The 12,936-nt window shown below is 43.5% G+C and overlaps 1 protein-coding gene across 1 annotated transcript in view; it reads left to right on the top strand.

Moving 5' to 3' along the window:
• T265_11380 (hypothetical protein) overlaps positions 1-12,649 on the top strand; it is a gene marked incomplete at both ends in the record, with an annotated part of 85,018 nt that extends 72,369 nt beyond the window's left edge. Inside the window, 3 exons of the mRNA XM_009178019.1 lie at positions 7,556-7,983; positions 9,037-9,321; positions 11,554-12,649. Coding sequence (XP_009176283.1) covers positions 7,556-7,983; positions 9,037-9,321; positions 11,554-11,735 — 895 coding nt within the window. The remainder of the gene's footprint in view (positions 1-7,555; positions 7,984-9,036; positions 9,322-11,553) is intronic.
• Between the last annotated feature and the right edge of the window lie 287 nt (positions 12,650-12,936).

Here is a 12,936-nt window from a genome sequence, read left to right as displayed (position 1 = left end):
CTGGTTTGGTCGCTTGTTATTGTATCCGTAGCAGCTATTGAATTCGAGTTGACTATTCAGGATTAGTGTGTCACCTGGACCATTCATATCGCTCGCAAAAGTGCTTTTTGCTTAAAGAATCAGTTCAAGCAGATTTTGACAAAAATTGCCGTCCTCAGCAGCCGAACTGCTTTTTGTCGGGCACGTTTTGTTGGGCCGTTTTCCTACCGTTTGAGATGGGTAACCAAACGGCGCAAAGTTGACCGGTTGCTGAAGTCCATCGGCCCGTTTAGACCCGGCTAGCCCCATGCCATATGTACTACGAACGATTGCCCCTGCACTACCGAACACCTGGCTAATAGAGCGGGAAAATTCTAGCGAAATACACTCATTTGAATACCAATTTGGTCTTGACGGGAGACTCACCTGGGGCCCGGTTGAATCTCACGTTTATGAAGGACGATACTGGTCATGGGCTGTCAGGTTTGTAACAACCTTAAGTGCAGTGCATTATGTCTATTAAAAAATGCTAGTTTAGTTTTGCGTGTTTTCAGGTGCTTGACCAAACTGGAGTTTCGGAAGCACAGCACGTTTCGGATTTGTGGGATTATTAAATATGTTGGCCATCTTGACACACAGTACGGACATCGAATTCCGCTATGTAGAGGATATATCGTGGACTTATTTTGCTAGAGTTTGACGATCAGCGGGCTGTTTGAGGTACCACACCTCAGATTTTAAATTGTTATAACTCAACGCAGTGGGACAACTAGGGGATTTCGCCTTGTAGTCTCCGACTCAAACGTCTGGATCTCCATTCAGCGACTGGTCACGTTCTCCTTTAGAGCCTTGTCTGAAATCTAACTCACTTGACAATTGGGATCTAGTCAAGCGTGAAAACTCAAAGAGTGGGGCACATGTTCCTTATTTCCGACGCTGGGTGCGTTTGTAGCCGTATCGAGCTTCTGTAGAGATTCGTTTGTTTAGATCATCCACTGGCGGCCACTTCTAGTCGCCGGGCAACCGCTACGTGTGATCTTTAGGTCTAGTATTCTCATACCCATGGGGAAGCAGTACTACCTTTTCAATAAATACGGACACGCTGGTCTCCGAGAGAAAAATCTTGCTGTCTGAACACACACCTATCTCAGAGAACAGTGTGACTTTAATCCCAGAGAACCTTGTATTATGGTAGGAATCCGGTACACTTTGGCTGCTTTTTGGCCTTTCTGGTATGTTAGGAACTCAGACAAAAATGTTTTAGTCCTGTACCTCACAAGATCACAACCAGTGAATTACAGTTTTGTATGTAACTGGTGTTGTTGTGCGTGTAAGTACTAGCGCCTACCAATAACAGTCTTGTTTATATCCATTGAAAACCCGACCAGGTTACCAGCCCTCATGTATCGATCGATATGATGATCTCCGGAATAATCTTGTATTCAAAGCCTCACTTTGCAGCTTTCGTACTTTGATCAGCAACGTTACTTTGGCCCACCATCTCTTATTCCCTGTCACTCCATATGTCCCCCATAGGGCCACAGATTTCCGCCTCTCGTAAACCCGCTCAGCCCAGGCCATTCTCTGGATCGTCCCTCCTTTTTAAAAGTGGGCCTTTCACCCACACCGATTCCTCCCTTTCCTTCTCTCTCTGACTTAACTACCACGTGTAATGTATGTGGTTTAAGTGCAGTCAATCATTTAATCAACTCAAATTCAACCCTAATGGCGACTCTCACTAGATCATTGATCTGTTCTTGGCTAGCTTTCCTGATCCATAGTCTGTCATTTGCTCTACCCCATTTGGTCCCTCCGGTTGTCGTGTTATATACTCTTCCTGTTTCGAGCATCCATGTTGTGTCAGATCTTCCGACATTACTCTTCAACCGACCAGAATTGCGTGCGCCACTTGCATACCTTTTATCTCTGAGAATTTCGCATTTCGAATAACGCTTCAAATGATACGTTATTCAGCCAGTTTTCTCTCAAATCCCGAAATGTTCAAAAATTGTATCGATGTTTACAACGGCAGAACTTCTTCCATCCCTATAACCCAAGAACGGAGATTTATTCTCATGGACTAAGAAGAAGTTAAACAAAATCGATTTCCTTTTTTACAACTTTGCAGCGTGACTCTGCTTCCACCTCCAAAAACACCACTTGTTGTTGTCTTGTGTAGGTCAGTCTAAGACGATGGAGGAAAACGGTACGGGTTGGGCTATTCCGGACAACGACTGGTCTCCAAAAATCAAATAAGCCTCAAAATCAATACACGGGTTCTGGTAGATCCACAAAATAGCAGGATTTTCAAGGAATGCTGTGTTGCGTGAAGAGTACGAAACACTGACCTTGTCCTCACTGCACGTACCGTGTCGATTAAGGTTCATTTAAAATGGAAAACTGCAGCAGTGCAGTTTTTTCCATGAACTTATTTCCACCGACGGTATCACCAGCCAAACCAGGATTCAAGATCCGGTACAATGTGGACTAGTAGTCGTTTCATGCGGCAGGCAGACTTCTCCTTGTCACATTTTAGACAGACATTGTCCTGCCAGTTTCGTGGGCATGTCGTCTGTGTTAGTGATGCCTGTTGTGGAACGCTTCAACTCCCTCGCTATTTGAAAGAGAATCTATCAACCAGAGCCACCACATATCGTGCGAATATGATGAAAGCAACATTTATTCACCCCCATATATCCATTGTAAGAATCTGGAAACGCCGGTATACAGCTGACAAGTAAATGTGGTATTCCGTTCAACCAGTGCTCGGCACAAACGACCTGATAGCCTGTGTGAGGCAAATTTTATGACGAATGCCGTCAGTTGACATTGTGCGCGCCGCAGCGCACACCCTGTCATGGAAACAAATCACGGACGCCCTATAAAATTCACTCTCATGACGGGCAGTTTTCACGTTTTGAAACACGACGTTTTCTACTTTCTTACCATCCTCAACTGGATACAATAATTGAAACGAAGTTTGCCGATGTCGAAAATGCCTAAGGTGTGCCTCTCTATTCTGGAAAAAACTCCGCCTGTCATTTTCATCAAAGGGCTTGAAACGAGTCCGACAAAGGGTCCATTTTTGACAGTACTGCTCAAGGTGATCGCTAAAGATCATGCCAGGATTGCAGCGCGCTTTCCCAGCAAACGAACGACGTATCCCATTTTTTACTCGGGGACTATCGTTCGCGGAACTAACACCGGTATTCGTTAAACCTTGCTGGACATCTGCGGTGAAAAACACAGCCGCGACAGAACGATATATACGTTAACGGGTCAATGAACATTTCCAAAGCTGACTAGAAAATACACTAGTGTTTATTACCGAGAAAAACCAGACGGCACGAATGCCTTCGTCATTGATCGCTAGGCACGTGCTCGAGGCGGGTCCTAAGCCAAGCCCGAGTAGCTTGTTTCCCATTCTGCCACGTGACACGAACCCAGTTCGTCTAGCAGTCAATGAAACCTTACTGATCAAACGGCTGCCGCCAGTTTTGTGCTGAGGAGACTTCATCCGGTAGAGTCCCTTTGCCATGATGATGACCTATCATCCATTTTATTGGTCGTCTTTGAGTCAGTCAACCGTGTTGCGACATTCACGCCCCAATGACATTTTATTTTGTGATATTGTTGAAATGCCGCAGAATAGATTGAAGGAGCATAAAAGTTTGAACTCTAGAAAGACGCCAGGCGTACCTCATTAAAATCATCTTATTTTGACTGTGGATCAAACAACCATTAAATTTACTTGCTTATACACCTCATCGGTTCTTTGTAGATGCACCTCTATCTTACAACCCATTTGCAGCTTCCCCACACTAGGAAAACCCTTTCTTCCACGAACATTGTTTTGGATTATCTTGTGAGTAATTCCTTTCAGGAGGGCTTCAGTTATTTTTAACATGGGGGAAGCTAACGCATCGACTTAAGTTCCCGTGCAATAACATGACCACAGGTGTTTAAACGATGTTGGTAATGTGAAGAGATTTTAGAGTTTTTAATGGAGATATCGTTCTGTGGGTGAAACCAACCTTTTCTGAAAAGCCGTGTGTCATTTGCAGTAAGCATCTCGCGAAACTCGAGAAAGTTTCGGATCCGCCACCTTCATGCTAGGAGTGTGAACAACTAACCGTCGGGCCACAGCCTAAACAGCTTACAATTTCTTAAACTTAACATGATGTGTACTTCAAACAGAGGGCCTCTCATGCAGTTACGAAGGGTGGATATTATTGCGTAGCTGACCGAATTGCCTTAGAAATGGAAAGTTGGTCAAATGAATGACCTGTACTCAACCAATGGAGGTGACAGGCTGTACTAACAGACACTCAGTCCTTTGGTCTTCTCCGTGTTTACCAGATACACGAAAATCGGTAATCACGCGAGAATTCGTTTTCTATCAATGGAATAAATTAAAAGGCGTCTTACCTCTCCTCTGTTTCATATTGCACTGATCCAAGTACTCATTTACCCTGGAAAATGACAATCAAGTTGCGCGTGAGGTAGCAGGGGTGTTCGCCTCAAACGTGTGCCTCTCACTACTTTTTCCACTTTCATTAGATTCCGAGATTCTTTATCTTGTACGGCTACCTGTGTTCTTACAAACGCGTCGTCTACTAAACAACACAAAATTCAACGAACATGTACGTCTGCACATATCTCGATCGCCGTTTACAGTTGTATGTTGATAGACAATCCAGAAGGGCGGCTCAGAGGTTGGGCAATCAATCAATCGATTGCAGTCTCATGACCATCATTTAATGGTCAGTTCTATTGGGGTGATTGTGTTGTTCGCCCCTGTGCACAGAGTCCAACTCAGCGGGTTCGTTTAACGGTAGTGAGCAAACAATACTCGAAAGATTTATTTGACCCTCCACACTTGTTACATTCTGAGAGAGATCCAATGCTTTCATAAAGGAAACTACTCACAAGGTTGCTGAAAACTCTTCGACAGCCCACGACCGGTTTCGCCTTTCTTGAGGCGCATCAGGTAGGCGCAGTCCCCGAGTTTCTGTCAACCTTATGTTCTACCTGCACCCAAATTGGACTGTTTTTCGAGAAATACACTCATTTGCAAATCAATTTGGTTTTCACGAGAGACAACTGAATCTCTCGTTTATGATACTGATTGCAAATGAGTGTATTTCTCGAAAAACAGTCCAATTTGGGTTCAAGTAGTTTGATGGCATCAAGTTATCTGGGTTATTGGTTTATCCGACGCGCAGTTTTGTCATTCCTGAACTGTATTTGTGCGTATAGCCACATTCTGTTGGCGGTGATTTTTATTAGCCTCGCTATTATTACTATTATTATTATTATTATTATTATTATTATTATTATAACCGTACATGCTTGTTTTTCTGACGAGTCAGTCAGTTTTCTCTTTTGCAATTTGCCACTCGCTCTGGGCTCCTCCACTGCTCCGTTTCAAATGCTAGAAGGCGATTGGTGCTTTTGCGTACCACCTGTTGTTTGATTAGGTGGCCCCTTGGTAGATGTCCGTACGCCACATTTGATAACTGAATAATATTTAGCCATATTGTTGCTTAGCCACTTAGATCCTACAGTCCGTATTCTTTGTTCCTTGGTTATGTTTGATTTTAATGCCCTTATTTGAACGTACGTATTCCACACTCAGGGGGTAAACCCTTTGGACCCCAGTCTTGTGGAGTTTTTTTACAATGGCTATGTCTAAATGGATAATGCGGCACAGTTGGCTTTCCTGCGTTTGTGGTTGAAACAGTTAGACAGTGGATCACCTTTCCTCATGGGAACTACCAAGGAAACTTGATTTTTTTTAAAAAAAAATTATTTCAGCAGCCCTCATGGCGGGTATTTTCTGCTACCACCGTAAAACGCTCACTTGCCATACCACCCATGCGATCACTTAGATACTCCAAATTTTATATAATAGGCATTACAATGTTCACATTTTCACTAGTCAGAATAGCTACTAAATATTTGTTTCCCTTATTAACGTCCGCTAGGTTACCGTTATCTCAAACACATTTTTCGCTGTCGATTCGCCAGTCTTGCTTTGGCTGCATGGTTCAGTTTTATCTATGAATTATGTTGGTTGTTGCCAAGACAGACAGCTAGCCCAATAAAATCTGCATACATTTGTTCACCATTGAACTGAGAGCTCTCTCAGGATTCTGAGCACCAAGTTCACCAACTCACTCTCTCCCAAGGAGGGGTTAAATTTTTGAGTTGAAAAGTAATAAAGTCACAGTGTTTCTCTCTGAATGCCCCAGATTCCTTCTAGCTTTGGCTGGTCAAACATTTAACACGATCTGTTTAATAAGGAAGACTTATGGTTTTATGACTGGTCTTCCGATTAATGGACATTAATCAGGAATCTATGCATGCGAACCGATCTCCGTACATCTCTCGATCCGTAAGCCACTAAACTGAAATAACGAAACTTTCGGTGAGTCTACAATCCCTACATTGCCATCAGCGATTTGCTGGCGCGGATTCTCCTAAGACTGATCAGCGCAAACGAATGGTTCCCATCATTTGACTAAGTCAGATGGACAAATAGTTGGATTACTCCCAACGAAGAAATGTGATGAAACAGGGAGAAGCCTAAAAAGAAATTTAGCTGCTCGAGAGTGATTTTAGCGCACCCCTCCCAGAAAGAAGCTTTGGTTTCGAGTAAGGTGACAGATGATCGTCACTTGTAGCATGCATTTTAAAGATATTCAGTCTAAGGCAATCACTCCATCTACACCTAAGGGGAGTTCAACTGCCACGTTGTCCTCCACATTCGAAACACTAGAGGAGAAGCAGCTACTCTGGACTGTGGAGTGTTAAAATCATTACAGGGGTGAGCTTCAGTTTTTCTGGTGCTATGAGGAGGCAATAATGAAACGTTCGCTGGATGAACTAGTGTGATACATGCATAATGCGGTACCCCAAAACTAAACAATGTAATGCGTAAGTAGCCCCCCCCTTCCTGCAGGAGAAGATTGAATTTAGCTAGCCGAGAATCTACTGGCGCATATTATGCAAAAGGTAAGAAAAACGAGAATGCAGTTTGTATTGATTATATAACTGTATAACTTTATAATGGTGATAAAGTGCAGTTCTTACGGTCTCTTTTCATTCTAGCTTCTTCAACCCAGCAACATGTGGAAGCAGTATTTCATAAGGAGGAGTACTGTATAACAACACGATAGCTCCCTTGTTACGAGTATCATGTAGGGCCATACGGTTTTAAAAGAGAGAGATCATTGCATCGATAGTTCTAATAATATATCGTTTTCCATCACCATTCACACTTCAAACTACCAAATGTGTAAATATTTCGTCCAGCGGTATGGCTCAAGAGATTTCGCCTGGAGGCTTATGCCATCGCCACACTAACCCTAATTACTTGCTGTTGCCTGAATCGATCTCAAGTTCTTCAAAGTCTAATTTAGAGCGGAAGGAAAATGCGACCGCTTGATTTTGCGCTGATAATCTTGTTTTCTTTTTGCTGTTGATTTTTTTGTTCAAGCAACCAGTTCCACATTGCTCAGTACTTTCTCAGCGACCTACTGCCTCACTCACACCGTCCTGTCTTGTTTTTCAGATCACATTCCACTTTGTACTGCACATCGCCACAGACGGTGACGGGCAGGTACTGGGATTTGCAGATTGAATATTGGGTTGTTCATGGTTCTGGACAGCAAAGTTCCTCGACTGGGCCGACAAACGCGACATCTGCAACCTCCACCATTCACCCTGTCTCCTCAACATCTTCCTATCCCAACGCCCTTCCTTTTTCTCCTGGTCCCTCTGCAGACACGGCACCTCCCCGACGTGTTACAATGAAATCCACCTGTCGAGGCCTACTGGTCACCCTGGGTTCTTATTATGGTGTACCCGTTACTCGGAGTGGTGATCTCAGTAACCTCGGTCTTGATGTGCGTCCGGCTTCCACATCCTACCAGCCAGCTACTCCCGGTCAATCCCAACTGTTGACCTTATCTGTGTGGACAAAAGAGAAGAAGCAAAAAAGTGCGTACATTTGTAATAAATTCATCAATTTCTCTACAGACACAATACCTATGGTACCGACGGAAGCGCTTCTCTCGCATGAGGCGCCAATAGGTCTGCAGTCTTCTTCAGTCTCTTTAGAGTTGTTTGATCCATTCTTCTCTACTGATTTCTGAATTCCAGCGCCCTTATTTGAGCTGTCTCACCTTATTCTATTTGCCAGGGTCGATTGATTGTTTCCGCTATGTCCTTACTCTAGTTGGGTGGGCCTGCCTCACTTTTGCCAACGTTTTTCTTTGAATTTCGTATATCTTTCTTTAGATTCCTGAGTATAGCCCTGGCACAAACAACTAGGTCTGTACCAACGCACATGTGGATACTCAGCGCTCTCCAGTGATTTCTAAACCACCGTCGTCGCCAGATAATTCACTTTGTATGCGCGTTATCTACTCAAGCACATCGAAAATATTATCTTTCGGTTGTTTATAGCTCTAGTTCACTTATCTAGCTAATTCTAGGGTGAACAAAGCTCACTTAGGAAGAGGGACCTTGGAACCGTAAAAAATAGTTGATGAAAATGACCCTTGCTGTACACAATTTGCACAACCCTATTTTCGGTTGAGGTCGCGCATATGCAGATGACTTATATTTAGGAGATTTTAACACCGAAAAATCAGAACCAACCGAAATCATTATCTTGTTTAAATGCTTCGATTTGTGGTTTCATTACCAAACTCCATCATTTTCTTTGGTTATTTCAACTGTACGTGATGCCCGCCGTCCACATGTTGGCCACGGATGACATTGTCTGATTAAGTAGTATCTGTCTAATAACGGCTCGGTGTGATCGCATCATTGCAGTCAATTCAGTTAACTGCTCGAATATTCATTGCTGGTAGTCTATATATCGAGGTTATTCGATCGTTTCCCAATTGTTTTGTACTGGCTTTCACCAACCGACTATGTTTTGGGCAACTTTCCGCCGCTTTGGTCTCCCCACCCCATAACATTGCTAGCAGTACGATTCGTTGCTCATTTATTGAGCAAATTCGTCTTTGTTTTTATAAATTTTAGTTATGCGCATCGGACGTCGTGGCAAAGAATTCGGATGCAAGTTCGAGGTAATTGAAAACATTCAACGCCTCTTATGCACTGGACGTGGACCGGTTTCCGGTGGACATACCAGTGCCAGTGTTGAACGTAGTCGTGATGCTGATTCACTCTCCCAAACTCATCCGCTGCTCGATGTCGCTGGATCGACGTTGGACCCTGCCAACAAAACACCTACTTCTATTGCTGCCCTTAGCCTCTCCACCAGTCCTTCCACTATCAGTCCTGCGGCTAATCATATGTTGCGGAGTAAGTTAATCCCGCATTGTTATCTTCTGTCTTGATGTGAACATTTGAGTGTGGGGTACTACACCACATCCACAACTTCAGCAGCTAGTTATTTCATAGTATTGGGTATTTCTCATTTAAGTTATCATTTTTCAAATTGGAATTCCAAAGTGTACCTGTCTTTTGCCAACATATGATACATCATTTGGGTGAGAACACGAACATGAAAGACTGCTTCGGTTCACAACACTCCTGCTTGAACAGTTTTTCTCTGTCCTGGCGCATTATCCTGAGGAGTCTAGTTACAATAAAATCAGTCGAGGCGTCACATCGTTCAAGCGTGGAAATTTCAGTCTGTTCAGAAGTGATCATTTAGGTGCTACCAGCATACGTTGGTCGATTGGTGCTAACACAGGCTCGTCTCGCGTGTCACATGTCCTGAGTTGAAACTCCGACATGCCCAAGGATTTGCACTGCTGATGAGCTCTATTAATTGGGAAACTCGAGCCCAATGCTTCATTCCCCTGGTGTGGGTTCACCAGGACAGGAGAGTGGTGTGAACGTGAATTCTACAAATCTCGCAACCACCTACGAATGCTATCATAATTTGGAGCGCTCTTGATTGAATCTAAAGGTGAAGTGAACAAATTCGCAACACTGGTCAGTATTTAGTTTTCAGAATGGTTGTCCGATACACCAAATCAATCAATGTTGCTTCGCTCAACCGGGAGAATGGGTTATTTTAATCAGATAGCACTGCGGCTCACTCCTTACCTCACTTAGAGTAGGCTGCTCATCCGTAATATGAAGATATGTTAGACCAGTCAGAAGTCGGGGAATGTGCCCATACACTGGTTTTGCAAGGATCCTGTGACTTCAGCACTAAATGAACGGTTGCATTAGAACGGAAACTGGGAAGCTTCGGTGAAATTACCATATAAACACTTTCATAGTGCTTTTGCGAGATTTCAACTATCCGGAATACTCTCAACCTGATGATGCTCTGGTTCTATTAATTAGTCTTCCTCATTTTTCACGTCATCATCTTTACCATGTAACCTCACAGATGTTTGATTTCGTTTCTGACGGTATCTATCAACTGTTGACAAAAATTCGTTCTATTTTAACCCGCATCGGTGGATCTATGACGGGAATCATGGATGTCCGCGTAATTTTGTCACGGAGTATATCCTTAAGCTTATTGGCGGTTCTGAAAAGCTCGTGTAGAATTAAAAACTTCCCCGATCAGATCATCAGTTCTAGGAGGTCGCTTGTTTCCAAGTGACCAGTACTCAAATACACTCGTTAGGCTATTGATGTTTTAACGTCAGTTTGTTGGCTTCTAAACTGCAATTGCTTACATGCATCAATTCTCCTTAACGGTACTATCGCCGCGTGTCTTTCGACATTTTCACTTTTGAAGCAACCAATATCCAAGTTAGCGAAATGGGAGCGGGGGCTCAGTTAATTCAAGAGTTCCCATACCTGACCAAACTTGGGCTGTCGAAATGTTCCCCCTCTCGCTCAATCGTGCCGGGTCATTCGACGAGGCCCTGTTTGCATATCTTAGACATCCGGACACTGCAGCACCAAATCTCCTTAATGCAGTTGTTGAAGGTAGTCTTGGGTAGTTGCTGCAGTGTAATGCTCTCGTCAGTCACCCGGCTGAAACACAATGGTTATCGGAAACCTGCTTGACAACGCTTTTGAGGGAAATTGATAGATTCTTGTTTGGCAGAAGTGAGATCGGGTCAAAATCACGATTACCCGTGCACAAAATCTTATTGGAAACTGACAGGAACTTCACAACTCTCGTAGCTGATTGCAGCGGTGGAAGGTGCAGTCAGCAATGTCGGTCTTTTCAGGTGTTACCTTCGTACATTTCTAGGGTGCATGCATTTTGTACATAATTCATATGAGAATCAAAGTGTTGGTCTTGTATACATATTCAAGCAACTTGATGTAGGATATGCGATTGAAACCGAATGATATGTCCTACGTAGTTCATCGTGATATTTTGTTTGATTCATAGCCTCCAAGCGGACTTCTGGAATGCCCTATAGTTGAGTTCACTTGTCTTAAATTCTGTCGTTTATACACTACAGTATATCAATTTCGTGTGGGGTCTTGTTTTAGTTCCATTTTGGTCCTGTTTTTTTCGCTTTTCATACCTTAAACTAACCTTTGGAGAATACGCTGCTTGTCGTAGTTTCAATTTCTTCTAATCAACGGACCTTACTGTGTCCTTTTCAGTTTCCATTGATGGCGTAGATTGGGCGGGTCTGAAGTTCTTCCAAATCACCCCTACATGGCGAACTCATATCAAGTCATTTCCAATCGGTTCCATGTCCGTGGGACGTCCATGTGTGGCGGCGAACTCAGATCCATTTGTTTCTGGAGCTGGTCAGGACGTCAGCTTCATCTCTATGCACTAGGTGCTCCAGGAATTTTCCATCTCCATCCCATGACTCCTTTTGTTCATTTCCTGTCGAGCAATTGCATTTTTCCGCACAAACCGTCATTTTGTTTGTCTTCCATACGCTTTTTTTTCCATGACGATGGATGGGCTACCACTGCGATTTTTCGTTCATTTTTTGTTCATTTCAGTTATTACTCAGATGTGCACACACGTACATACTTCAATCAATGTGAGTTGATGTTCTTACTCTTCTTTCTCTATATGACATTCTCATTGTATTCTCCTTATGAACTGGTCGTCTGGGCATCTTTGGTTGTACCGCTGTCTGTCGCAACTCCTTGTCTCCATCATCCATTTGTGATCCACCACATCCTTTCGGACCTTGTCTTTCGATCGATTTTTAGGCTCAGACGCAAACTTTTCCCTGGTTCCATTTTTTTCACGCCTATGTGACGTTAACTTCAATGAACCGAAGCATTTGTTCAGGCTCGTTCGTCTACGTTGTAACCGCAGCTGGTCTCACGGACTGCCTACTCTCCCAAGGCTTTCCAAGTACCGCGAGTCCTGACTGTTGGCTTATCGTCTCCTAGTCTCACATCAAGGATTAAATGTCCTGTCTTCCCTACCTATTCTCATCCACAAGTGCTCTGCTCAATGTATGCTTATCTCGCTTCCCACGCATGCTTCGAATAATCGGGCACTATCGACTGCTCTTCCATCCTCCTCCTTCGTTTTGTCTCCGCTCCCTTTTTCTTTGAGTTCCACAACATGAGAACGGTTTTCCAATCACAACCACAAACGCGCCGTTTCTCTCATTGTTGTTGATCCATTGATATTTACAGATTCGTGTTTCTTATCGCTGAATTTACGTTCACATCGTTTTATCCCGGTGACCGTTTTTCGACAGAAAGGTCATTTTGGAGAGCTCATCTGAGCGAGCCAACTGGCAAGATCACTGGTGGAAAAGCTCGCTTATCAAAGAACTGACCCCAAATTTATAAGAGGCGCTTAATTAAATAAACCCGTAGCAGATCTAATTGTCCCCAATGACGTGCTGTGAGAGCAAGATAGGTAAATCCCGTGCATTCCATTATTTTGCGAACAAGAGTTGCGAGTAGAACCATTTTGTCCTGTTCGTCAGGCTTTCTCATCTTTTATGACTGGTTCTGTCTCTAACTAGCGCTGAGCTGTTTAGTTTTGTATGGAATTTGTACGAT

This window comes from Opisthorchis viverrini, assembly GCF_000715545.1.
Source record: "Opisthorchis viverrini unplaced genomic scaffold opera_v5_495, whole genome shotgun sequence".
Taxonomy (NCBI): domain Eukaryota; kingdom Metazoa; phylum Platyhelminthes; class Trematoda; order Opisthorchiida; family Opisthorchiidae; genus Opisthorchis; species Opisthorchis viverrini.
Note: the sequence above shows the minus strand (reverse complement) of the source record. Positions and strands in the feature narration are given on the sequence as shown.